Source organism: Toxotes jaculatrix, chromosome 17 (assembly GCF_017976425.1).
Source record: "Toxotes jaculatrix isolate fToxJac2 chromosome 17, fToxJac2.pri, whole genome shotgun sequence".
NCBI lineage: Eukaryota > Metazoa > Chordata > Actinopteri > Toxotidae > Toxotes > Toxotes jaculatrix.
In genome coordinates, this window is record NC_054410.1 from 15009077 (window position 1) to 15036125 (window position 27049).

At 42.5% G+C, this 27049-nt stretch overlaps 3 protein-coding genes across 4 annotated transcripts in view; 1 reads left to right on the forward strand and 2 right to left on the reverse strand.

Annotated features, from left to right (window-relative positions):
* Window positions 1-1000: 1000 nt before the first annotated feature.
* On the forward strand, window positions 1001-7406 carry LOC121197663 (serine/threonine-protein kinase PAK 6). The gene is made up of 8 exons (XM_041061365.1): window positions 1001-1204; window positions 2661-3323; window positions 3880-4413; window positions 5121-5254; window positions 6349-6475; window positions 6569-6694; window positions 6828-6962; window positions 7239-7406. Exons 1-8 carry the CDS (start codon window positions 1001-1003, stop codon window positions 7404-7406), a joined length of 2091 nt encoding a protein of 696 aa, XP_040917299.1.
* A 516-nt stretch (window positions 7407-7922) lies between these two features.
* plcb2 (phospholipase C, beta 2) overlaps window positions 7923-27049 on the reverse strand; it is a 30932-nt gene continuing 11805 nt past the window's right edge. Inside the window, exons 27-33 of one of the 2 annotated variants that reach the window (XR_005896258.1) lie at window positions 26643-26775; window positions 25928-25992; window positions 25284-25337; window positions 24982-25039; window positions 23464-23547; window positions 21314-21952; window positions 7923-7933 (exon numbers count right to left, since the gene is read on the reverse strand). Coding sequence is in view for 1 of the 2 variants with exons in the window: in XM_041061364.1 (XP_040917298.1) it covers window positions 21782-21952; window positions 23464-23547; window positions 24982-25039; window positions 25284-25337; window positions 25928-25992; window positions 26643-26775 (565 nt within the window). In the remaining variant the exon portion in view is untranslated. Of the gene's footprint in view, window positions 7934-20573; window positions 21953-23463; window positions 23548-24981; window positions 25040-25283; window positions 25338-25927; window positions 25993-26642; window positions 26776-27049 lie in introns of those variants that run through there. The other variant, XM_041061364.1, reaches the window with a different exon arrangement.
* LOC121197664 lies at window positions 9260-10870 on the reverse strand. Its single transcript, XM_041061367.1, has one exon. The coding sequence runs from the start codon at window positions 10868-10870 to the stop codon at window positions 9260-9262; it is 1611 nt and encodes a 536-aa protein (XP_040917301.1).

Consider the following 27049-nt stretch of genomic DNA (forward strand, 5'->3'; position numbering starts at 1 on the left):
AAGTTGTGGCAAATTTCATGGCAATTGATCTAAAAGGTGTCAAAGCTTGGTGGTGGAGGAAAAATCAGGAGATCACCAATGTTAGTAAGATTTTTCCTCAGGGAACCAGTAGTGGACCCACTCACAGACTGGCATTGCCGTCACGCCAGTCACGCTGCCAGCTTGGCTGGCCAGGACATCCATAATGTGAGCTACATGAAAGAGTATTAATACTAATCATGAGACTTAAATGTGAGTGATTATCTCCCCGTACAGCTGTGCAGCTGAGATGTAATGTATTTCATTATTTCCCTACACTTGAATGGAAAATAAAGCTGAACATACAGTAAACCAGAGTTAGTGGCTCGCCAAACACAGGACCATCTATCCAAGGATTAAGTGGTTACCCTCCCTGCAATCAAGGGCACACGAGCTACTAATTAGGATAGGATATGAAAGGGTTGTGAAGGGAAAGACAGGCTGCTATAGTGTATATATATATATAGTGTGTATATACATGTAAATATGTATAGTGGGTGTGCGTGCCTGAATGTTCGTGTCTGTGTGTTGTACTCGTCCTGCTAATGCACTGAAAGCCTGTGGATGCTGGCCAACCCTTGTGCTCGTCAGTAAAAGGGCACAGAGAATGAATAAGCCTTAATTGACCAGATATCCTTCATTACACACGTGCTTACAAATCCATCTACTTTCCTTGCAGCGGTTCTCAGAGGCACAAACTCGTGACAGCCAGCAAGGCAGCATGGGACATACACGTCTCATGTCTGTGGATGTTGCTATTTAAATATTTTCTCCCACATGGAAAGAATATCTGCTGTACAGGTTTTATTTGAATACACCTGGTCAGAGAGTAGACAGTAAAAGGAGAATGGTTTGGTCACTGGGGCAGGAGAGATTTGCTTATGTTAAAATTTGGTGCAGATTATTATAGACTGAATACATTTCTCCATATTTCTCAGGGACACTTTGAAGTGGGCAGGCCGCCATCCTCGTTGACCTGAGGATGTTTCGGAAGAAGAAAAAGAAGAGGCCTGAGATATCAGCGCCCAAGAACTTTGAGCACCGTGTCCACACCTCGTTTGACGCCAAGCGTGGCTGCTTTGTGGGGCTGCCGACGCAATGGCAAAGCCTGATAGAGAACCTGCGCAGGCCCAAACCCATGGTGGACCCTTCCAGGATCACAGAGGTGGAGCTGAGGCCAAAAAAGGTGCGCCACACTTTCCATTCATCTATTTATTGATCCCATAACCTTATCATTATCTGATCACTAATGACTAGCACACCATTTCACCAGGCACTTATTAAGCTATCACAGTCAGCTGTCATTCTAAAAGTCTAGCTTCAATCTCTGATGCATAGAGACACACTGCTTATTGTACTGATGCAGAAGTATCCTCCTGTGCCTTTGAGAGATCCTGCTGTCTCAGAAAAAGCCATAATCCTCTGATGACAATGTGGAAGGAGGCCTTCTTTCCTTCCATGCTCCCCTCCCCATCTTTTTTTATTTTCTTATCTATCATGGGGCTGGGCTAATGACCCTGCTGTGTACACTGACTGTACAATGTTGAATACTCAGAGGGGCTGCAAGATTTATTACTTCATGCAGGCAATTAATAACAGTCCATGGTGCCTTCCCACAGATGTCAAGCAGAAAGGATAAAAAAAAGTGCAGGTACAGCACAGGAAACGCCAGTGAGTGATAAAGCCTGCAAATCTCAGGATTTCTACAATTCACAGAGCACACTGTCGATGCTGTTTATGACCCTCCAAAAAAAAAAAAAGGAAAAAAAACCCCACCAACATTTCATTAACACCATGATGTGATTGGGGCTGTGCAATAACAATCATGTCAACATTTAGGTGAGATTTATGGTTTTAATAGCATCACCGACATGAATTTGGTGTTACCCACAAGACCCTTGTAATGCAAAAATGTTAGTCATTTCAAACTATTCATTCATTTGTTTCATTTCAAATTATCACAGTCAAACTATTATTACAGCATTTTCTAAAACAGGATCTCTCACCAAGGCCGTTATCGCCTGCCATTCTCTCCTCTCTGAGAGGTGCTACAGTAGGTGAGATGTCATCTGACCTCTCCCCACTGTGCAGATGTAATGGCACTGAACCAGAGAAACAGGAGAAGTTGTTGACTGGCTGTGAACTGAACATGACTCTACCCTGAGACTGACAGATGAGCCACCATGCGCTCTCTCTTTCAGGCGCAATACTAACAGAGTTCTGGCAAAAGATCTTTAGGTTGTCTCATCCTTTTATATCAGGGCACGTTTCAGGCCTTTGCCTTTACTTGCCTGCTAACAATGCATACCATCTGTAAGGTCACAGGAGCAGTTATATATAATATCTCAATTTTGCAACAGAGGAACATTTATGGAGGCTCTGTCTTTGTAGTGCGTCTGTTTAAACATTTGCTCGTTATATTTGTCAGCGTATTGTCAGAATTGAAGCCACTGGCGAAATTATTTTAAGTCTCTGTCTTTGAAGGATGACAACGACGTCCTTTACAAATTCTCAAGTCTAAATTTAACTCGCCTCTGAGCAATGATTGTGTCAGCCTCATTCTTCCTTTCCGTCTGAAATCTTTCTATAATGTGATCATGGAAAGCACAATGTGATAAAGATAAACGCCTCTCCTCTTTCAGACCATCGTGCGTGGGAGTATGATCGGTCACGGGGACTACATCGCAGCCATGATCAATGATATGAGCCGTCTATCTGTGACCAGTTCCAACTCTTTGAGGAAGAGCAGCCCCTCAGCCAGGAAGAGGGCCCAGTCTCTGGGAAGGCTGGGGGAGGTGAACGAGGGAGACACTTACCAATACGAGGGCCTGACCCAGGATGATGAGGATGACGAGGATGCGGGTCAGGACCAGTGGAGGGACAAGGCCAGGAACATCCACAGTGAGACCAATACCCCTTACTTGGGCATGAAGAAGAGCATCACTCTGCAACCCAACGGGATCTTGCCAAAGGCCAAGTCCACTTATGAAGTAAGCGTCACCTCCCTGGAGGGACCCTCGCAGCCAGCTCAGCCCCAGAACATCCCAGTGTCAAGTCATGGGCCTTATATGAGCGGCGAGGTGGGCAGCCCTCAGGAGAGAGTGATATGGAAGAGAGATTTCCAGCTGCCAAGGGGAATGCCACCAAATCAGAGACCTATTGCTTGTTTCTACAGCCCAGCTATGACTGTGCAGCAGCCCCATGGAGATCAAGGGATGGTCACCTCGGAGCTCCGGCCCAACATACCTATGTACATGCACCCACAGAACAGCCCTGGGAGGCCGTTCTCGTCCTATGACCTGAAGGTAAGCCTGACATTACAGCAGTTTTTTTTACAATCTTTGCAGTCATTAAGTGCACTGATAATGCATTATTCATAGAATACACAATATATGCATATTTCTGCTAATGCTATGTACATCATATTATTAGTACTCGGCATGTTTTTGCATGAGTACCAAAGTTTTTTGTTAAGAGACCTTCAGGAATCATTTTCATGCTTAGCTTGTGGAAACTTGAGCGAGGCAGCATATTGACTGGCTTCCCATTAAAGGTGATTAAAGTTCTGGGGCTGAGTATTTTATTTAATTCTCTGGTGTTAAAATATGAAATGTAGGTTTAAAGTGCCAGTGGGGTTGTAAAACTTGAGAGATGGTGTGTTTGGCAACATTTCAGCAGGACACTTGGGTGCATATAGTAACATCTTTACATGGGTCATATCAGGAGAAGTAGATACAGAGTGAGAGTGAAGGACTTGATTTACATTCAGTTTTAAAGCAGGTGTTGAGCCACAGGCAGGCTGCCAACTCCCTTTCAGCTCCCGCTCGAAATGTTCCTCACCTTTTTTCTCTTATTTTGCAGGCAGAGTCGACAGTGAGGTACCACTCCGGCTTCCTGCCCACTGGCACCAGCAGTCCACTTGTGGGCGGCATCAGACCCCAGCGGACAGTACGCTCCTCAGCTAGCTACACACTGGGCCTGTCTCCTAACATGGGACTGAGGCCCAGTGGGCCGGAACCCTTCCTCAGACACTCTGGATGCCCCAACCCTCCTTACCCCAGGCAGGACAGTCCTTCCCAACCTAGACCCTCCCCTACAGGCTCACTAGCTACCAGTCCCCCCGGCACCTGCTCACCTGCCTTTAGACCCCCACAACACCCGTCACCCAGGCCGCCCCCAGACCCACCCAAAGTGACCCATGAACAGTTCAAAGCTGCCCTGCAGATGGTGGTAGACAAGGGTGATCCACGGTCTTATCTGGAGAACTTTGTGAAGATTGGGGAGGGCTCGACAGGGGTGGTGTGTATTGCCACAGAGAAGCACAGCGGCAGGCAGGTAGCGGTGAAGATGATGGACCTGCGGCGGCAGCAAAGAAGGGAGTTGCTGTTTAATGAGGTACAGTATCCAACCAGGAATGAAGTTACTCCCAAAAACAAGCACAAAGAAATATGTCAGCACATACTGTGATACTGTGATTCTCACTTCTGAAAGTTCACGTATTCTTTGAGGGTTACTCTTACTTTAAGAGGAACTTGGATTTATGTCTGTCTGGATTTAAAGGAAAAATGTCCTCTATGGCTTTGGAGGGTGCTTTCCAAAGTCTGAGAAAAGGACCCTGATGATGTCATGTGGATAATCTTTTCTTGGACTTGGAGACTACAAATTTTTAATATAAAATCTGCATCTTAAATTGAGAGTGTGGAATTCGAAACACTGGGTATTTACCAGGCAGGGAACTGTGCTGATGAAGATACTATTGAGTTGGGAGTTTTGTAGCTATGCTAGGCCTCTGCTACATTGATTTTATTGATTTTTTTAAAACTATTGTTTGGGGCATTTAATCAGACAGTACAGAGATGACAGATAAAGAGGGAGAGAGAGATGCAGTCCTTGGTCAGTACCTCAATCCCTAAGCTACAGGGGCACCTCTGCTGCACTGATTTTGACCATCCCTTTTTAATCTTTTTCTCACAAGTCCCCTAAGTTGAAAGTGCTACATTAAGTTGCTGAAATTCCCCTTTAATGTTGAAAAGCCAAAATGTGGCCACAGTAAGAGTTATGTCTTTTGTTATTGGTTTTAATGTGAATGTTTTGTGCTGCAGGTGGTAATCATGAGGGACTATCAGCACAGAAACGTGGTGGAGATGTTTAAGTCCGCTTTGGTGGAGGAGGAGCTGTGGGTTATCATGGAGTACCTGCAGGGTGGAGCACTAACCAACATCGTGTCTGAAACCAGGTACGAGTACCACCAAGATAAAATGTCTTAGTTCTTCTTTAGAAAACTGTATTTGGTGAATTCTGCCTAGTTATGATAAAATCTTTATTAACCATATCAACCACAAGGGGGTAGTGTGGTATCGACTGGTGTTGATCCTGGCAAAGACCCACAAAGACTGTCACTCAGTCCTTCTCTCTCCAAGCCTGCTGCTTTTCTCAGGAGGGAAATAATAATTTAATAACATAATCGAATATGTGCATGTTTAGATGACATGTGGAAGGTCAATCCTGAGTGAAAATTTGATTTCCTGGTGTTGTCGCATTGTTCAGTAGTGCATGCATCAAAAATAAGGAAAACACATCAAACAGCAGCAGGGGAGTTTTGTCCGGGTGTAATTGTTTTGAGCTGTCAGTGTGTTTTATATTATTAACAGATGGCTGGCTCCATCTCCATAGGATGACCTCAGGGTTAGATCGCTTGACTCAAAGGGATGAAAAAATTTCTCTCAAGCCAGATGACATATGAAATGAGCCAGCTGTCACAGGCACTCTTTATCAGGGATTAAGATAATCAGTGTATTGACAGAACAATAGAGAATAAGATTCCTTTGCTGGCTGTTTTTTTAAATATTAATGCAGGAACTTTTTCCTTATATAGTTTGGAATGTGTCTTTTTTTATATGGTGATAGTCATGTGTGGGAGAGTACAGCACTCTGTTGGATAATTGTTACCTTGTGTTACCTTCCTTTACAGTGGGCACCTGACCTTGCTTGCTGTTTGAAAATGGCTTTTGGTCTCCTGGCTCTTATATATAATATATAATATATTATATATTATATATTATATATATGTTACACTTGTAAAAATATTGAAGTTGCATTAAAACTACAGAGGAATGAACAGGTTTTGTTAGTCACTCTGCTGTGTAGGAGTTGTTGTTTTGAACCTTGCACTCTTTATCATTGCCTTTAATGTGCAGTGATTCATGAATTTCGACTTTCTGAGCTGTCGATTTGTTGTAACTCGTAATGGAAAAGTGTGAAATGTTAATGTAAAATCTGTTTATGAATGTGTGTGTAAATTTATGTATGTGTGTGTGTGTTGTCCTGCAGGCTGAGTGAGGAGCAGATTGCCACAGTGTGTGAAGCTGTTTTGCAAGCCCTGGCCTATCTCCATTCACAGGGAGTCATCCACAGAGATATCAAGAGTGACTCTATACTACTCACGTTAGACGGAAGGGTACGATATGGTGTTGTTCTTTCATTCTTTCTTTCTTTCTTTCTTTCTTATTTTTGCTGTGTTGATAATAAAGTCATTCTCTGTTCCTCACAGGTCAAGCTTTCAGACTTTGGCTTCTGTGCCCAGATCAGTAAGGACATCCCTAAGAGGAAGTCTCTAGTGGGGACACCCTATTGGATGGCTCCTGAGGTCATCTCCAAATCACCATATGGCACTGAGGTGAGGAAGGCACACGTTCAACTCTCACTCACGCTGATTAACAGGAGTGATCTCAGTCATGTAGCGCAAATGCCAGCAGTCGCAATCTGTGCTATAGGATCTGTTACATTTTCACTGTGTGATGGTGCATCAGGTGGATGTGTGGTCAATGGGTATCATGGTGGTGGAGATGGTGGATGGAGAGCCCCCATACTTCAGTGAAACCCCTGTAGCAGCTATGAAGAGGCTGAGGGACGAACCGGCTCCAACTGTACGGAATGTCAGCCAGGTACGAGAACAGACACGCTCACATACACTCACTCACACACACTATTTCTTTAGCAGTTTTAACCATGGCAGTGGTGTCTCTGTCAGAGTTGGTCTGATCACCACTTTGGTCTTTGTTGTTCTTGTTGCAAAAATTGTACAATGAAAAATTGTATGAGCCAGTAAAGGCTTCCAGCTGTCTTGTTTAGGGTGTTACTTTCACAGTTGTTATAATGACTGTAACTCTTGGATTAATTTATTGAAATGAAAATATATGTGCCATTGCTCTCTGCTCCAGATATCCCCAGTTCTAAAAGACTTCCTGGACCGTATGCTGACTCGGGACCCCTTAGAGCGGGCCAGCGCCACTGACCTGCTGGAGCACCCCTTCCTGCTGCAGAGCGGCTCACCTCAGTGCCTGGTCCCTCTGGTGGAACAGTACCGCAAACGCATGTCCCGCTGCTGACCCTTATGGGGCTCTAGGTCCCCCAACACCCACCTTCAGTCTGACCTGTCCAGGCCCTTGCACTGAGATCCAACTCCTCTAGCACCCAAGCCAACAGGAGATCAGCTCCAAGGAAGCAGCATGATGCTGCTAGAGTGATGGTGGCAGGACAGCAAGTTTGGTTGACAGACACCGCATGGTCTCGGGCATGAGAGAAGCACTTTAGGAGTCAGTTAAAGGCAGCATGCAATTCCTCACCTCTCAACTCGGTTCCAAACGAATTATTGATTGGCTTCCTGTAACAATTAAGTGGGATTCAACACAACACGACATGGTGCATATCAGCTGATAGCAAAAATCAATATTCCACGTAGCTACATGTAATGAACACATGCTACTCTAAAGATCCTTTATAGTGTTCATAGTGGGCATTATTGCTAGCCGTGTAAAGCTTATAAAGCTGGTGTTAGGCTCAAACCACAGTGGCTCATTGTGACATTATTAAGGAAGGATAAAGTTACCTCTGCACACACACACACACACGCTCTCTGCTGTGGAAACTGGATAACAACCTGGTCGGTACACTCCACAAACACTGACAGCAGACTCTTTGCATGGCCAAATGGAGGCACACCTGGCCTGATGTGAATGCTTGAATATGTACCAAACTGGGATGTGAAAGACAATTCTCCTTTATTAGCATAATAAATGGGTAGATGAAAGCCCAGCTGCTACTATTGGGCTGTTGGAAAATCCCCAGGACCATATTCCTCTTTTTCATATTTATTCTTTAGTTCCAAAAGGTGTTGTGGGTTGTTTGTATGATGTGAAGTTGCAAATAAGGTTTCATTATTACATTATTACATAAGCAGATAAATTAATAATGTAAATAAAAATACTGAATATTAGGTCCTCAGACCTGCTGATTCACTGCAGTAAATTATACGAGATGAATTCAAAATTTTACTTTTCTCTACTGAAATGTGAGTGTATAGTTGTGTATGTGCGTACGTGCGTGTGCATGTGAGCACATGGGTGCGTGTGAGGTGACATCTCAGTGTTTGCTTCTGATACAACCCTCTTTGTATTGTGACAGACTTTTTAAAAACCACCAGACGTGTGTGTCGCTCCTCAAGAAGATGTGTATGACTGTATTTGCATTTGTTTGCCTAGATAAAGCACACAGGCCTGGCATGTGATACTGCAGGACGTCCGCCTGCTGACAAACACTTTGCACATAGTCTTTGTATTCTGACACGGATACATGTTGACATGTTTCATGTATTTCTATCTCTGTGTGGATCATTCATGAAAAAGAGAATTACATATTTTAATTTTGTATAAATCAATAAATGATGCATATTGAAACGGATTTCATTTAAGCCTACATTTTCCTCACACGCCCACCCGAACGCACGCACAAATACAGGTTGAATGTGCTGGCGTTTTAAAGTATTTATTGGGTATTCATCATGAATTGTACAGTGCACAGTCACTCAATATCTTTAAGCAAAATACATACAATGTTTCTTATAAACACAGAAGCCATATCAAATAAATCTAATTCCATACAATATAAATCTTATATGTGTGAAACAAAATAATTATTTTTAGTAGCCCACAAATTGATATTATGTTAATTATAAATGACTTTGAATATAGAATAGTAAAATTGTATGCAACTGAACAATTAGCTTTAAATTTATTGTTTTTTATCAATAAACATTGATAAAAAACAATAAATTGCAATATTAGCAAAGGATTGTTATTTGTCTCAGTAAATAGAACCAAGCAGCCAAACAGTATTATCAGAATTTTAAGTGCTGTAAAAATTTCTCTACCAGCCTTTTCTCTAGCTTGGCACTGTCCTTGTTCTAATCGAGGGCGGACTGAGACAAGCAGCTTTCAAACTCACACTTCACTCCGCTGATGCTGTCAACGCTTGGCTGGCTGTTGACCTGCTGATGTGTGTGAGAGAGAGGGAAGGTTTCTGAGCGGGACATCCTCCCTCTGCCGTTTGAGGAGCCCGATGAACAGTCTATCGCCATCCTCATGAATTCCGGTGCCGTGAATCGACGCAACAGTCTGGTCCCCAGGCCGATGAACCCTGGTGCACGACCGGGGATCTTCCCTGACTCCATCTCCCCTCTGGCAAACAGCAGTTTGCTGTGTCTGGCGGTCGGGCCAAAGCTTCCCCTCTTCTGCTGCTCTCTCCTGCTTGATAGAGCCATGTCATTAGCCTCCTCTTTCTGTGATTTGACATTCTCCTCAAGTGCTCTCACGGGCTGACTCTTGGCGTTTAAAAGAGGTTTTGGCACTGAGACAGTTTTGTCAGCATTGTTTGTCAGGCCCCGGGTGTTTCCTTGACATTCCATCTTGTCTATCAGGCATCTCTCATCCTGCAGCGAGGCTCTCTTTAATTTGCTGGCTGACAGGCTCATGTCACGCACATCACCCTGATAGGACTGCTTTCTGCTGCTCAGAAGGTCCAGGTTAAATGACTTTGCTTTTCCCCAGAGAGGAAAACTCTCTAGTGTTTTCTCTGGGAGTCCAGTGTCTCGGCTGACATCTTTCTGGCTTGGCTCAGGCAGAGAGTTCAGTGTTTTAGCCCCTCTTAGCTCTCTAAGCTGGCAGTTTTGCAGTTGTTTGGCTGTAAAGAGAACGCTGTGATCCCCCTCAGTTTGGCTTTTCTCTAGCTGAGGCGGCAGAGCCCAGCTGTGGCGATGGTTGTCCTCTTGAGACTGGCTCCTGGGACACTTGAAGCGGTTCCACAGCCCGCTGCTGTCTCCAGTCTTCAGCTGTCTCTGAAATACCCCGGGCAGTTGCTCTTCATTATTCACCTGCTTGGAGAACCTCTCCAGAACATGCCTAGGGAGCCTGTTGGGCAGCCGGCAGTCTCCTTCACCAATGGTGCCCACATTAGCAAGTGGATCATCTGTGCTAACACCTCTCCTGCAGGGAAAGTTCAGAATCTGGACGCACTGGTTGTGTCCAAAGAAGTTGGCCACCTCAATGGCTGAGTGACCAGCATTATTGGTTCTGTCCAGTCTCAGTCCCAGTCTTTTGAAAGCCCGGACCAGGAACTCCAGAACCTGGCTGTGTCCAGAAAAGGCAGCATACATGAGAGCACTGTTACCCCAAGCATCAGAGATGTCCGGATCTGCATTGAACTGCACCAAAAGCTTGACAACATCCAGGTGACCCATCTCACAAGCATGGCTCAGGGCTGTGCGCCCATCTTCATCCTGGCAGTTGACATCGGCCCCTTTCTCCAGCAGCAACCTGGTGAACTTGGCCCTGGTCCCGGGGTCTTGCAGGCAGACAGCAAACATGAGCGGGGTGCGGCTGTTTTCCGTCTTTGAGTTGATGATGCGTCCATCCAAGGCGTCCAGGATGAAGCGTGCAAGGTGAACTTTACCACCATGCATGGCATCCAGGAAGGTTTTGGTGCCAGAGCCCTGGCGTAAATCTTTTGGTCGCATCATTCTTGAACAGCCACTTGTGGAGCTGAGCTTTCAATTGAGCTGAGAAAGAAGGTGACAAATAGGGAGAGAAAGTGTGTAGCAAGTTCTCTCAGGCTGTCTGTGTTGACAGTGAGTGCATTTACCACGGAGTAAGACTCAGAGAGGAGCTGCCAGTGTTTTTATACCTCGCTCTCCACATGCCCTCCCCACGTTGCCTAGGAAACAAACGTCTGAGGACCATTATGCAGTGGCAGCATCCATTCAGCCCAAGCACTCTCTGCCTGGAGAGAAAAATATGCCATTTGAACAGAATAATTACTCAAGGAGAAAAACATGACCAGTGTTTTTCATGTGTGGTCTGTGAGGTTAACCTAAATGCACCATTTTTACTTTTCTTTGATGCAAATTAACTTAATGAACAAATTCCTGCTGCTGACACAAGAAGTCAAATATAGAAAAGGACAATCCAGCATTTGGACAAACCTCTGAATAACACATTATGTTGTGCCCCATTTACATTCAAGAATATTTTGTTTTTAGGACTCTTACCAAAGGTTTGAGCTTCAAAGAGAGATGAAAATGAACATTTAGCTTTTTCTTTCCCCAATATGCCTTTTAAATGCTGCATCTATCCTTCTCACCTGCATCCACAAATTATGATACAGTGCAACAAGTTCAAATTGTGCTACTCCAATGAGATTTGACGTTCTGAAGGTTTCATAATAATGACTTTGCCTGAAGGTCTTTTTTTTTGTAATGGAAAATGGTAAATTCAATGAACTCCATAAGAAAGTTGATGTGATGAGACTGCTCCTTATTAAACAATTCAGTCATCTCACTGGCCTGTACCCTTTTAACCACTTAGATTTACAGACAGGACCGTTGTTTGTATGAGGATATCAGCATGACTATCGGTTGCTTTCTGAAGTAACACTAAAAATAAATGTCAAATATCCATGTGATTGTGGACTGCTCCTCTAAATACAACTTTTCACAGTGTATAGTTTAATAGGACTAACAATGCTTGTGTTGTAGTAGTGGAGTATGTGCACCAGCCACAACAATAAAACTGGTCATTGGTTTCTATTTTGTGGCTGATAGGTGCATAATAATTGACTAACTAAAGAGGCCATTTTATGAATAAATTAATTACACTGGAGACCAGGATAATTTCTCCCAGCTGGATGGATGGCAATGCTGTTCTGTTCTAAAGGTGGAATAAAATATATTTTCCTCTTCTCATGAAATGATTGTGACAATGGGATTTATGTAAATAGATATATGAACACACACACACACACACACACACACACACACACACATATATATAAAAATTATTACGCTAAATCTAGATCTGGAGTGGCATCACTGGCATTTTAAGAACTATTGAGATGTTGCCATGATGTGACCTTGTAATAAAAAAGATGTGGCAATGATATGACAGTATGATGAAAAGGGATAAGGACCTGCTGAGGGTCTGATGAAACCGGATGGTGAACAGTGAGGAAGGTGGAACCCCGGCAATGTTTCTGTCACCTCCACTGTTTGGCACAGTTTTGGTCCTGCTGAGATTTATATTAGCAATTAAAATTAAATTCTGGTCTTGCGGAGGAGAAACAGCTGCGTAAAAAGAGCCTTTTTCGCTTTTAATGTACAAGCCTTGACAAGGCATGCAACAGAAATGTGTTTAAATTTGGAATTTTTGATGTTAATGGTGGTAAATTTAGAAAATGTAAAAAAAACAAAGAAAACACTTGAAGGCTGTGAATGAAGTGGAAAATTAATTAATCATTTACTCAGTAAAAGTTGTGGTTGAATTGTATATATATCTATATATTTATAAAACATATACTAAGTATTATAAAATAAATTAATAAATGGAGATTAATTCTTTCATCTCCAGAGTTTCCAGAAGTTCAAATCTTACAGGATGTGGTCCTTTACGTGTATGTGTTTAAAGTGCTACATCACAGGTTCTTGACTATGACTGTGGAAATATCTTAGGTCACCAACCACAAATATAATTAACTTAGAGCAGAGTTTCCATACCAGTGAGGCCGCACTGATGACATAACTCATTCTCTGTCTCCTACACAAATTTGATTAGACCCTTTTTCCTGTCTGTTGCACTTCACAGTGTGCTGATAAAACCAGAATGTGTCAGCAGAATTACATACTCAGCATTGGCTTAGTGCTGTTGTATCACTTGCAGGGTAAATATATAACAAATAGGAGGCCACCTCTAGGATAAAACTGAGGAGAAAGCAGACGCTGAGTGTTGCACAGAGCTTGATAACACTTGTGCTCACCATAAGACTTCTTATCAGGTGTTCTTTTTTGAATGCTCTGAGACTTTGGCTGCTTTTTCAGTGGACAGCTTACCCACAAATAAATCTGAGCTGTACCTGGACTGCATTTGTCCTCGTGGGCAGGTTGTTATTGTGCTGGCCCCAAGACTTTTGGCCATACTGCTGATTATCTATATGTGGGGTGACATTTTCTGCTGGAGCCTGTTCGCTAGAAGAGCCCTGGTTCTAGGGACTATCCAGTTGTGCAATAGTTCCCAGGTTGTGGTTATCTATGCAGTATATATAACTTTTTATCTAATCTTTATTTTTAGCCTATGGCAAATGGAAAATTTTCATTTTATGAGCAATATAACTTTCCTGTTGTGAATGTGATTCATGTGTCATTAGGAGAAATCACTAAGCATTTACTGCACAGCACAGCTAAGGTGATTTTCATTCTAAATCTGTATACGTTATAATTACACGCCCAGGAGTGACTATTGATTAGTGACAGTAGTCAGTTATCGATTACAGTAATAGCAGAATATTGTCAAGGATGTACAGAAATCATGATGTGTATGACTCTATGCATGACATAAAACCACGCTACTGTCCATTCACTGAATGTGAAGAATGGACTGAGCAGAAGTGAATGAAATGTGGATGAAATATTCTGAATGTGAATGAGTTGGTGCCATGAGACTTGCTAATTGGACAGATGTATGCAATAAAGCAGAGATGTCATGGTAAATACCTGATCTCCCATTCATTGCGGGCCTGGCCCAGGCAGGAGCCACTTTGAATGCTTGATTAGGAATTAAAGCTCGTGTCAAGTTAAGGTGTTATCCACAGGCCTAAATGTCTTAATTAGTCCCCGGGGAGAATGCACTTTCAGTGCCACAAAATCAACAAATCTCTGAAGGTTCTTGGAGAAAAACTTGTAAATGGAAACAAATCACTGTGCTAACCCCCCCTTGGTAACTCCACTTAGCGACTAACACCTGGGACTAAATTAGCGTGTGAGCACAAGGTAGGAAATCAAGTTCATTCGAGACCAGATTCATCAAGGCCCATTTGTTGTAACTAAAAATGTTTTCTTACCAGTGACTCAACATGCCCTCACCCTCCACGGACTACTTCATCTTCTCCCTGCTAATTGAGCACACCTGAGAATGACATGGTTTGGGCTATCACCTGCTGCTGTAAAAAAAAACAAAAAAAAAACAAAAAAAAAAAACAAGCTTGTAGCTTGTGTTGACCTTTCTTTTCCATTCCATGATCAAATCTGCTGTGAGAAAACTATTGGCACAGTTACCTCAATCAAGTTGTCTCATCTGAGAAGATGTTGTTGTTTTCTCCCCTGGTTTCAACCATCTTGTCTGTTCTGTGCTGATGTAAGATCATGTGCACACGTGTTCCTATGGACGCACTATGTGCTAAACAGCAACACAAGCAAAAAATAATTACTATAACTATGCTATTACACTATAATCCTCCCCCTCCCTCCTCTGATTTGTCCTCGTAGTGTCATACTGTCTTTCTTGTGTGTTTGTCTGTCATGGAAAATCTATAATAAAATCTGAGCGGGAAAAAACAACAACAAAAAAACAATCTGACTTTTGTGTCCTCCAAGTTATGTAACATCTCAGCACAGGTAGCTCTGTCATTTGAGCAGTGGGGGGATAACAACTCCAGCAGGGACAAAAACACTAAATTGATGCATTCATATTCAGCAAGAACAATCATGTGTCTGTGTATTCATTCAGTCCCTCTAATGCCCTGTGATTTGATACACAGCAGTCTTAGGTTGAATGGAGATTTCACATGCCTTCCGTTCTAGGAAAGAGGCAGCAGCTGGCCTGCTGTCACTGTGTAACCATGGTGTGTTTGTATCATCGCTGAGGTTGAGGTGAGGTCACAGCAGTTGTCTTACAGCAGAAAACGAATGTCATGTTAAAACGGTCGAATCTCTAAATTAACTTCCAACCTTAGTGAAAGTCACTTTGCTGTTGTCCTCAGTGTTTATTTCCAAGGGATGAAAACTCACCAAAGGTGGACACTGTGATATTTTTTTTTTTTTCATTTTTGTCACAAGACAGAGGACAGATAGCGAGGCAGACTGAAGATAGCGAGGCAGAGCTGGATGAGAGAGGACAATTACACAGAGTTACAGGGTTGCAGCTGAAGAACCTGACAGCACACCAGGAGCTGCCAGTCACAGGGGCCACTGATATGTTATTGGCCATGGGGCGAACCCTTCAGTGCCCTTCAGTGCCGTTACTACCTCTGCTCTCATCAATTATCGCCCTGACTCAGGCTTACCAGGCTGCCACAACCAGATGGTAAACAGTGGGCTGTTCCTTCAGCTGTCGGATTTAGGGGGCTCTAATATCAGTCCTCAGGCTGAGGCGTTTTGGACAACAGAGAATTAGCACCTACAGTGTGACTGGTCTCTGTTCTTTTGCCACGGCCAGTGCGGGGATGACAATAATTCAAGAAAGAAAGCAGCACCGTAGAGAGGAAGTGCAAAGGAAAATCGTGACAGAATTTTTTTCACATGCATTACAAGAGACTGTTATTACTTATTCAAAGAAAAGAAACGAAAAGAAAAGCATAGGATATCTGTACTCTGGACCGCAGATCTCACAACTTTATCTAACAGTCTAACAGGCCGCATCTTTAGCCACACTAGCAGGATGACTCTTGGGATGGCAGTGACAGTCAATAAGTTACATCACTTTGATCGGGAGGGAAATATCTCGGCTGATGCTCTGATTGTACATCTATAACCATCAGCAGGTTAAAATTTCAATTTGGCCATTACTTTGGTTCATGATCAAACACAACTTCATCACAACTTCTTCTTCATTTTTCTGAAAATACACAACATAGCATGTCTGAGATGTCCCAGTAATGGGACTTGTCACTGGTTTCCTGTCAAACAAGAGGAGCTGAGTCTGTGTCAGCAATACCTTTTGCACTGAGCTTCGCTGCTGTTTCCCATTAGCCACCTGTACCCTCCCTCCTTAATCTATCAGGTCTGATGGAAATTCCTTCCCTGCAATGATGCGGAAGAGATGGAGGGCCAGAGAGCTCCCTCTCCATCTCCCGCCTGACAGGCCCTATTTGTGGCCTTGCAGGCCCCCGCTCACCTCTGACAGTTCAATAAATTGTGCAAAAATTGGATAACAAATGTATTTGTTTGATGGCCACATCGTGTGGAGATGGGTAACACTCAACCGCACCTGGAGTAAAGGTCTGCCACACAGTCACATCCACAGGAGAAGCAGTAGCAAACAGGTTTCAGGTTTCACTGGGTCAGGGAAGAAAACAGAAAGAAAAAGCACCTGGAGGCTTTAAGACAATAACAGATGCCAAGTTTCATTTCACATGATGTCTCGACTCCTGACACTGCTGCATCTCTCCTTTACTTCCCTCAGTCCATCCCTTTATGGACTATGATTTAAAAGGAAACAAATCTTTTGTTTTGCGATCAATGTTTTATTGACTTTACATATTCAACACACCTCTGTGTTTTAAAACATTTAAACAAGACTGATGACAATATTAACAACAGAGAAAGGCCACATCAGTCACATCTCACCTCAAGACACAAAAAGCTGAGTAAATGGCAACCCTCTGCTCTCCCCGAAGGAACTTCACTTCTTTTTAAATGAACTAATGGCCCTGAAGCCCACGGCCATCCATTCTCTCCCCCACATGCTCTGCCTCTCATGTTGTTCTGCATTCACCTTCTAACTGCTCACGCTGGCTTACAGTAAATGTAGCCCTGAGTAAAAGCATAAGTTTCATATGAAATGAGCCCCACTGTTATTACTTTGAAAAGAGGCACTTGGTGACTCACCTGCCTTAAGTGCATAACATAAAATGCATGTTGTCATGGCATTGTGGGTGTTACCATGGCTTATAACCTTTTTCACACCCACCATCCCCATCAGCAACAGCCCCCAATAGAGCAGCAATGCAAAAAAATTTAAATAAATAAATAAATAAATAAATAAATAAAATAAAACAACAAGTGGGGATACACTGATGATTTCAAGGTTGGAATGGACACTGAAGCTAGATTTTTTTTTAAATGTGCTCATTTTGGTGCTTTGTCTGTGAACAGTAATGTTTTTTTTATTTAAATCAAAGGAATTATTTGACCCTAATGCAATTTAAGGAAATTCAACTATGTTTCATCTCACTTCATACCAAATTAAATAACCATGGACCATGCAGATCACTGTGTACAGCCGTTTGCAGTTCAAATCAGGCATCTTGATGATTACATAATTGCACAGTCAGCTGTCGGGGTTTGAGATGACTCTTGTGTCTCAATCCTCTAAACTCACTGTGAGACAGATGTTCTCACCCCAGAGAGGTTGGGGCTGTAATGAAGATGTCATCAAGCAACAGGGCATTCAAATGGTGCAGAGTGCTGGAGCAAGAGCAGAATAAATAACCCAAAATGGGGCCTGATGATGCCATGAATTTTAGCTCCAAAACTGTCAGGGGAACATGAGGAAATCAGAATTCAAGTGGTCATGAAAGTGCTGTCTAGTGCTGGCTTTCAATATGTGGGTGTCTGTGCGTGCGTGTATAATTGTTTGCATCTAATGTAATCACCGTATCCTCAACACGCGCAGGAAGTGAAAATTTGCATCTCTGAGAAGGTGGAGGTGCCTCTCACAGACCCTCAGCGCTCATGTAACACACAGGAGGAGAGGGTGGCTGACTGCAGGGAGACGAGTCTCCTGGAATACTCATTAGGCTGCTAATCCCATGCCAAAACCATGATTTTCATGGGATTGTGTAAGGTATCCTGGAACAACAAAATAACTTCCTGCAGCCTGGTGACCTGACGTGAGCAACTCATGTGCAAAGGAATAAGGATTTTCTTGAAATCTCTTGTCTTGGGAATGGTTTTTTACCTCTTTAAAGGCAGTACAAGTACAGTATGCAGCCCACAGAGTTATCCAAGACACACACGCACACACACACATACATACACACATGCAGCCTGTGACAGTGCAGCCTCAGCAGGCGGTGTGTACGTGGGCGGTGTGGGTGCTTAATATTCATCCAGGATGGCATCCACTTCAAGCCAAGATGGACCATAGATCATGACTCCCCACCTCCTGTGGGTCTGACCTGCTTCCTCACACAGGAAACAGCGAGAGGAAGAGAAGAGAGAAGAGTGAACTCCTCACATGAACTTCACTGCATCCTTATTTTTTGTGCCTATCTGACCCAAAATACCCCATGTCTATTCTCCATTAGTGTTATTTTAATCTTGTGTTTTGCAAGGTAAATTAAAATTATTGTGTAGAACTGAGTCTTTAAATTATCAGGTTCGATTTTTCCATTTTTTTTTTGTTTTCTTTTTAAGGATTAAAATAGGCTGCAGTGTGAGCACAGCCTGCATTGGACAAAAGCTGGAACTGTCTTTTCAGTCACTGCCAAGATTCAGTAGGATTGCACTGATAGATAGTGTTAACAGTTTGTATGCTTTTCAACTATGATCATTTCCCTAAATAAATGTTTTCATGGTGAGATGAGCTTAATATAATCCCCCGTTAGGTGAAATACCAGGTACAAATTACCGATCACAACAGTTATCAGATTTAATGTTGTGGCTGAGTGGTGTGTTTCCACTTGTTTGAGGTTTATGAAGCATTTTACAACACGTTCACGCTCCACATGCATCATTTATTTGGTATTTAATATGTTAAGCCCTATGACTGCATTTAAAACACTACTGTGTAAAGATTTTTTTTCGTAGTCTTCTCATTTGTGTTCACTTTCAACTTCAGGCACCTTTTAATTTAATTTTACATGTTTCTGTCTGAGCATGCAAGCATTGGAGCTTCCTCTAGCAATGAATGTTAAATGTTCCATCTGAACATCTGCTTCAGTGCCTGCTCTGTGTGTGAGGAGCTTGGAAGCACTTCCTTCCTTCGTTTGGCTTTCTGTCCAGTGTTAGTCAGCAGCCAAGTGTTGCCGTGCGGTTGAAGATCCTGCTCAGGCCATCCCTCTCCAGCTGGTCTGAGGCAGAGCTACCGGAGTTTGTCTTCATCTTATGTAAGATTATCAGCCCAGTGATTCAGGGATGACTGGTTTCGCACTCTAAAGCTCACAGTTCATCTGTGTTGTGCATGAGGTGGCAGGACTCTCAGGCACAAGCTGTCTCGCAGACATGGTTTGTCCAGATCCTCCACTTTTAAATGTCACTCATGTCATTTGATTCAGAGGAAAGGTGTCACACCGAAAAAGGAAGTAAGAGAAAATGGACAGACTGCTTCGGATGGTGAGTCAGTTAAAAGCTGTGCTCATTAATGAATGCACTGCACATTCGTGTGAACACTTTGGGAACTGAAATTAAGTCGGGACATTTCTGAGTTTCATTCTCTGCAGTTCACATGTCTTTATTATGGCTCTGATTTGAAAAGAGCACTTGATCCATCACAGTTCTCACAGCCAGAGAGAAAAGACGTGGCAGTTATGAGGTATTGTGAATCAGTCATGCCATAATGTGCCATATCACACTGGCCACTGCAGAGGTTTGAGGCCACGCACAGAGAGACACCATGAGAGAGGCTTCTTAGCAGACATCACTGGCCTCCATGTACCAACAGCATATTATTCACATTCCAACCACTGGTTAAACCACTGGACTCTGACAACAACTTCCAAATAGCACTAGTTGTGTTTTGCCTAGATTGTGATGCTTCTTTTGTCTTCATTTTTGTCATTAATTTGTACTTTTAATTAACTATTTTCATTAACTTTATGAACTCAACGCAAAACAGAATGACTAGTAGTGGCTTCAGGTAGATGAGGAGGGGGGAATCAAGGTTGGGGGAGAGAGAGAACCCAGGACTGAGGAGGACAGTGTGGGTTGTACTGTTCCAGAAAACCAAGACATCAGAACTAACGAGTGGATGCGTGGCTGGTGATCCTGAAGCACAGGCGAAACAAACAGAAGTTAGCAGCTATGCTCAGACTGAGCTCCTCACAAAGGTAAACTTTTTACTACAGCTAAGTCACCCAGCATTTCTACCGTGGAGGACGACAGACAAACTGGTGACGAATGGACTGAAGCACCTGTCTTTAAATGCAGCAGGAAGTGGGTGAGTTGATGAGTAGATTTCTAACAGGTGTGCAGGTGAAGTGGTGGGAAAGGTAATGTCCCCACACTCTGTCTGAACAAAAACACACACACACACACACACACGGAGAACAGACATAACAAGACAAAACACAATTATTCTACTGAAAATCCTTCTTACATTTTGAAGCTTACTTACTTCACACTTGATTTGTTGAGAAATGCTGTATAGCTTTACCCCATCATATCAGAAATCTTGATATTCATGCAAATGTGCTGTAAAACTTCATTTGAACAAAGCAAAAAGGCTGTTATGTGAAGCCAGTTGAAAGTTTATTAAGAACTAATCATTACAAGACAAAATAATAACAATTCTGACTGCAAAGACCTTCACTTGGACTCAAGGATGAACTGATGGCTCTGACGGATGAGCAGTTGGTGACAATGATCTCAGGTGTCCACCTTGAAACTGTGGTGATTGTATAGATCAGAGGTGTCCAAACTGTTCCACAAAGGGCCGGTGTGGCTGCAGGTTTTTGTTCCAACCAAGCAGCAGCACACCAGACCTGACTCATTTAATCAACTGATCTCAGTCTTAAGACAGCTAATTGGTCAAACTGTGTGCTCTTAATTGGTTGGAACAAAAACCTGCAGCCACATGGCCCTTTGTGAAACAGTTTGGACACCCCTGGTATAGATCTGTGCTACTGCGTTGTAGATGGTGGGTGAACCATCCATATTAATACTTTTTGTTAAACTCCTTCAAAGTCTTCGCTACATTAGTCTGGATGGACATGGATGTCAACTGCAACTTGATTGTTTGGCGGAGGTAAACAGCAGTGGGGTGGTAATTCTGGTTTTGTATTTCCTTTGTGTGACTTTATAGGATTGTTGTCTATGTAACAATGTAAATTAATTTTCTTCATTTTGCAGAACTTTCTTTATGGTTACAACTCACCCAATTCTCAGCTTTGCGGTCTCTTAACAGAGTACCACGCAAGCAAAATCAAGTTGCACTGAAGTGTCACAAATGGAGTCATTGTCTCGATTCAGCCTCCAGACTCCAATAACCCATTTTTGCCACTACATTTTTCTTGCTACATTTATTCCCATTTTTGAGCTCATTAAGAGAACAGAAAGGAGACCGTGAGGCTTTAGTGATGGGCCTTCATCTGAAAGTTATTTGTCACTGAGGAGCCCAATTTAGGTTGTTTTTTTCCTGACTTGTGAAAAGCAACTAAAATAAGGGGTCAAATGGAAAATTAAAATCATTTCCAAATCATCTAACTTTTGGTCTTCGTGACATCCATGAAAACATCATTATGGCTTTAAAGTCCCTAAAGAATATTGCCTCCATGAATAGCACCTAGATCTAAATTGAAATTTCACACAAAGCTCCTTGAATTATCTACTATTTCATAGTTATACTGAGACTGTATATTAGGCTAAAAAGAAAAAGTAAAAGTGAGAAAAAGCTTTTGAAAAATTAGGACTAGGTTACACTGAGGGGTCAGGGATCAAAAGGCAAATTTAACCAAGAAAGACATCTCCGTAGAAGCCGACTCCCTCCACTTTCTTCATTCCAGCCTCGTCAACCAGTTCAGGAAAGTGGGCACCCACACAGACATTAACAGCGTCCTTCACCTCACCTGGAATGGACCTCAGTTTCTGCTCGTGCTCCTTCAAGGCCTTCTGATTGAGCTGAAGACACAAGGGCCAAAAGTCAGTTAGAGGTTAGAAGCTCATTGAAATGACAGCTTGACATTTTTAGACTTCTTTTGTCTCCCAGGTGCTTATTGTAGAGAATGCGCCAGTATCTATTCTGTATTGACAAGAGTGAAAATAAAGATCAGTTCTAACCTCAAGCTGAGGAACTGGCTTGAACCCAGTGGCATGGATTGATTTTAAATTTCAGGACATTGTGCCAATGTGCCCCCCACTGCTTTTCACAATATCAAAAATTGTATTTGTAAGCCAATACTGCTGGTGAGACATGAAAATACACCATCCATCTGGCGTTCAAACGTCAATGTCTAAACCACCTAACACCTCTTTTCTCAACACAAATTGCCAAGATTTCACTAATTCAAAGCAAAGTATTTTCATAAAAGTGCTCTGACATCATTTACAGCGGTGGGAGCTTGGTTTGTACTTTCTAAACTGGATGTGTCACTCTGCAGCATGACATACAATCACTCAATGGACAGATGGCCACAGCTGACAAGGCCTTTGAAAAACAAGGATTTGTCGTTGGCATAGATTCCATTGTAGATGTGAGTATGTGCATGTGTAGTAGAATTAACATTTCATTCACACTGTGGGGACACAAATCTGTTCACACAGTCACCTTATGGGAAAACTCCAAATGCTTATCACCACAAGGTAAACCATTACATTTTAGGCATTTAGTGGCTATGGCTGAAGTTGAGGAAAGTCTCCAGGGAGCTCTCCCCAGAGAACATGTACCTTTTTAGAGAACTCAGTTCCCCTGCCTACCTACCTTTTCACCTGAGGAACCATGGTCTAAAGGAAATTCTTTACCCCTAAAAAACTCTGCTCAGAGGGTAGTACTTTCTGAAGGTTCAGGTACTTGCAGTGGGGGGCTTGCAGCACGGAACATTGCTGACTTGTCAGGCACACGGTTCGCACAGCATTGTGGCATGCAGCATTTTTTAAAAACCTGCAACTGCAAGCATGTTGTTTTGCTAGTAGTCTATGGTCAACAAAACCATAATAGAGCAGCAAAAGAAATTTTGCAAAGCTCAGGTTTTGCTGTCCATTATTTTATTTTAGTTTTTTTTTAGTTTTTTTTTTCATGGAGCTTTGGCCCTTCTGTGGAAACCATGGGAAAATTCTTGGACATTTTTTCTTATTAAATTGAAGTTTCTGGAACTTTGTGGCACCTTAAATCTGCTTTTTTAAAGATTTAGTTCCGGTTTGGTAGTTCCAGATAGCAAAAACATGCTTGCTCATGGAATATTACTTTCTGGTGGTCAAATAACCAGCAGAGTTTGGAGCGCTGAAAACTGCTAGTTGGTAAATCTGTTACTGATAACTTGCCTAAGAACATACAAAAGGGACTTTTAGTTCCCTTTTACAAATGCAACAAATTGAGTTCCTAGGTTCCACTGTTTTTGTTCAAAAAGAGCTGTAAGTCAGAGAAACATCCTCCTCTGTGACATAAACAAGTGTATCCTGGTGTCAGTGTGTACCTGATTTGTCAGGGTCTTGATTTCTTCCAGTGTAGCAGCCTGTTTCTTCATCAGAGCCTCTTGCTGTGGGTTGTTATCTGAAGACTGTGACAATACAATAAAATACAATACAACATGTCACTGCTGAAAAACACCATCGATCTGTGGTTTGAGCCCGTGTGCATGTGTGTGCATGTGGTATCAAGTGGGGGATAAAGACTGTTTGCATGTCTATAAGCAGCTCTTCTGCTCATGTTTCTTCCTGTGAGTGTGTGTGTGTGTATATCTAGTGAGGACTGCACCCATGGGACGCAACCTGAGTGAGAGAATCAATACAGTTAAGTCACAACAGGTTGGACTTGTCCAATTCAGTTGGACAATTCATGGCCACCCTTTATTGAGGGTGGCCATGTAATACTGAGGCTGTGCTGATTAAACAAGTGATTGCGTTCTAAATGCTCCTGGTAATTAATTGGTGAACACTGATTAAGTAGGTCAAAATGAGTTGCACTATGACCCTAATGTGTAGCGGTATAAGTGGGGTTTGTAGCCATCCAGACGGAGTTGATCGGAGAGGAGTGAAATGGCCGGGTCTTTAACCCAGATACAACAGGTCTGAATCTTGATGAGCCAACAGAGGAACAAGAGCTCAGTGAGTCATCGACCAAGCAAGGATTAGCCCTCTCCCTGTAAACAGCTTCTGAGTAATGGACAAGCCTGGCCTATGGTCAGGGCCTGCTGCACTTTACTCAGCGGGTAAAAGGGTGTCTGTACTTGTGTATGTGGGTGAATGTGTGTGCATGCTCACGTGTGTGTAGGTGTACTTACAGTTCAACAATATGTGTGTGTGTGTGTGTGTGTGTGTGTGTGTAAGCAATGTGGGTGTATTATATGTGAGTATGTGTGCAGATGTATGAAAGGAAAGTACTGTTACATGCCTAAGGTGATATTTTTTCCATGTTTTGTTCAAATCTTTATAGACTTGCTGCCTCTCTGTAACCATAGTTACACTGTTAAATACAATAGGTGTTGAAAACAAGAGTACAAGTAAGTGTGAGCTGTGACACCGATACTGTTTAAGGTTCACATGAACATGGTAAATGCAGTGATGCACATGAGAGTGTACTTTCCGACTACACTGAAAATGAGTATGAAATACTCATATGTTATATGTACACACATATACATAATCATATACTCATATACTCATATATATATATATATATATATATATATATATATATATATATATATATATATATATATACTCTTTTGTGGCCTGGTTGCTACAACCCCTCCTAAACTTGGTTCTTGTACGGATTAAACAAACAGGATGTAATATCTAAATTTATGAAATCAAATAACCTTTGGACAGAGCCAGATAAGCTCTTTCCCCCTGTTGATCCTCCAATCTAGCTCTCAGACAGAAAGCAAATAAGCACATTTCACTTAATGTCAAATTACTCCTTTAATTCTACACACAAAAAAAAAAAAATTACCAAATCTTCTACCTTTATCAAAAAAGACTTCTGTACTTACTGCACTGTCAGACTGACTAGTCTCATCCAGCAGCTCCGTGCTCATTGCCTTTTTCAGCCTAAGAGAAGATAATTATAATTTTCAATTAGACCACTTGTACATAATGTTAAAGATTCATCAAATCATGTGAGAATTAATGTGCGATGCCATGTGGCAGGGATGTGAAAAGCTGAGCTGCTCCTCGTCATTTGTCCTCTCACATCTCTTTTCATGCTGGACAAGAAGCTGTAACTCAGTGAGAAGACTGGCAATGAAAGGAAACACATGAAGTAACTTAAGGTAAAGTCGTGCTGTGAACTCACTTTGTTTTCTTTGAGGATGAAAGGAGCATTTTCTTCTTATTTTCTCTGATTTCACTGCAAAATAAGGCAAAGACAGAAAGTGAGGACTCCTCCTGCTTGATTTAAATGAAAGGTGACCCTATAAAACAACCCTTTTCATTTGAACAACCCTTTTTCATTTGTTGCAGAGCTATGTGTTTCTGATGTGACCTTTTCTTTACAGTGAAAGGAAGGCTTAAATGCCATGTTATGGTGTCTGTGTGGACAGGTAGATGACCAGGGCTGCCTTTGCTCCCCTACTGCTGTTTAAACACCTGTTGGATAATGGTTGTCCTGAGATAACCATCCGCCAGCTGGGGACTTGGGATAATACACACACACACACACACACACACACACACACACACACACACACACACACACACACACACACACACACACACACACAGGACACCATAAGCCAGCCAAGGACATTGGAAGATCCGCACATTGAGGTGAATCATTCATTATCTAAGGTATTCTTTTTGCAAAATGTCAAATGTTCCACCTCAGATGACACACACACGGTCTTACATCTAAAATCTGAAAGCACAGATTGGACAGACTCAGCAAAGCCCTCTTAGTGTGTACAGCATGTTCCAAATGTGTTGTATGCGTGCTCACACCTCTCCAGGGTCTTCATTTCACTGGTGTGTCTCTCTATGGCCATCTCCAACAGTTTGGCCAGTCTCTGTCACAATAACAGAAACAAGTTGCAAAATCACAGTCAAGATAAAGCTGGAAAATGAGTCGCTCTAAATAACAGTGTCCATGCTGTGTGTGATTAAAGTCTCTCTTCTTTGAGCCAAACAAAAGTTCAGCCCTCTGGTTTTAGGTTTGACCAGAGCCTCTGTCCCAAGACCTGTAAGCAAGACGCTAACTGTCACCTCACTCCACAGCACTTCTACAGTATGGTCTGCACTCTGCCTGTTGATTTGGCAACCTTTGAAAAGATACCTGATTAACCCCTCGGTCTCATGCAGATTCAGAGCTTATGCCAAGAGCACCCCTGAGCACCTGGGTCTGATGTATAATCAATAGTGTCCAAAGCGCTGGCCGTTTGCCCGTAATCCCAGACTCACAGCACAGAGAGGTAAAATAAGGTGCTCCAGGAGAGATGTGAATGCATCCTGAACAATGGAAATGAACCCTGTTTTTGGGGCGAATCATTAGATATGATAAAAATAGCTGGGAGCTGAGTATGAGGAGACCACAAGAGAAGAACTATATTAGGACACATGTTTGGAGCAGATCTTAACTTTCAGGTAAACATTTAAAAATCCTCACATGTAGACTGATGATGCATTAGAGAAACAGCAAGAGAAATCTTTTTTCACCAACCTCTGTCGCAGACTGCTCTTTCTTCTTCTTCAGCTGCTCACTCTGTTCCGTCCAAAGAGCTTGCAGCTCAACCTGCATTTTTTCCTTCTGTTCCTGCACCTGCTCACTGGAGTCAGAGGTGCTTCCCCCTCCCCTGGAGGACACATAACACAATAGGACGTATATAAGGGGAACAGAGTTTATCAACTAACAGCCACTACTCTCCCGAATGCAGAAAATAAGGGCACAGCCATGTGGTTACTGGAAATCCTACGCGGCCTTGAATGGTACCTTGTATCCTGAAAGCATAGCGTGGAAGACTAATATCCCTATTCATTTAGTTGTTCTCTTCATTCTCTAATATTCTGCTTCAGCTGGAAAAACACATTAGCTGAGGAATATTCTCTGTGCCTCTTAATATAATCTCA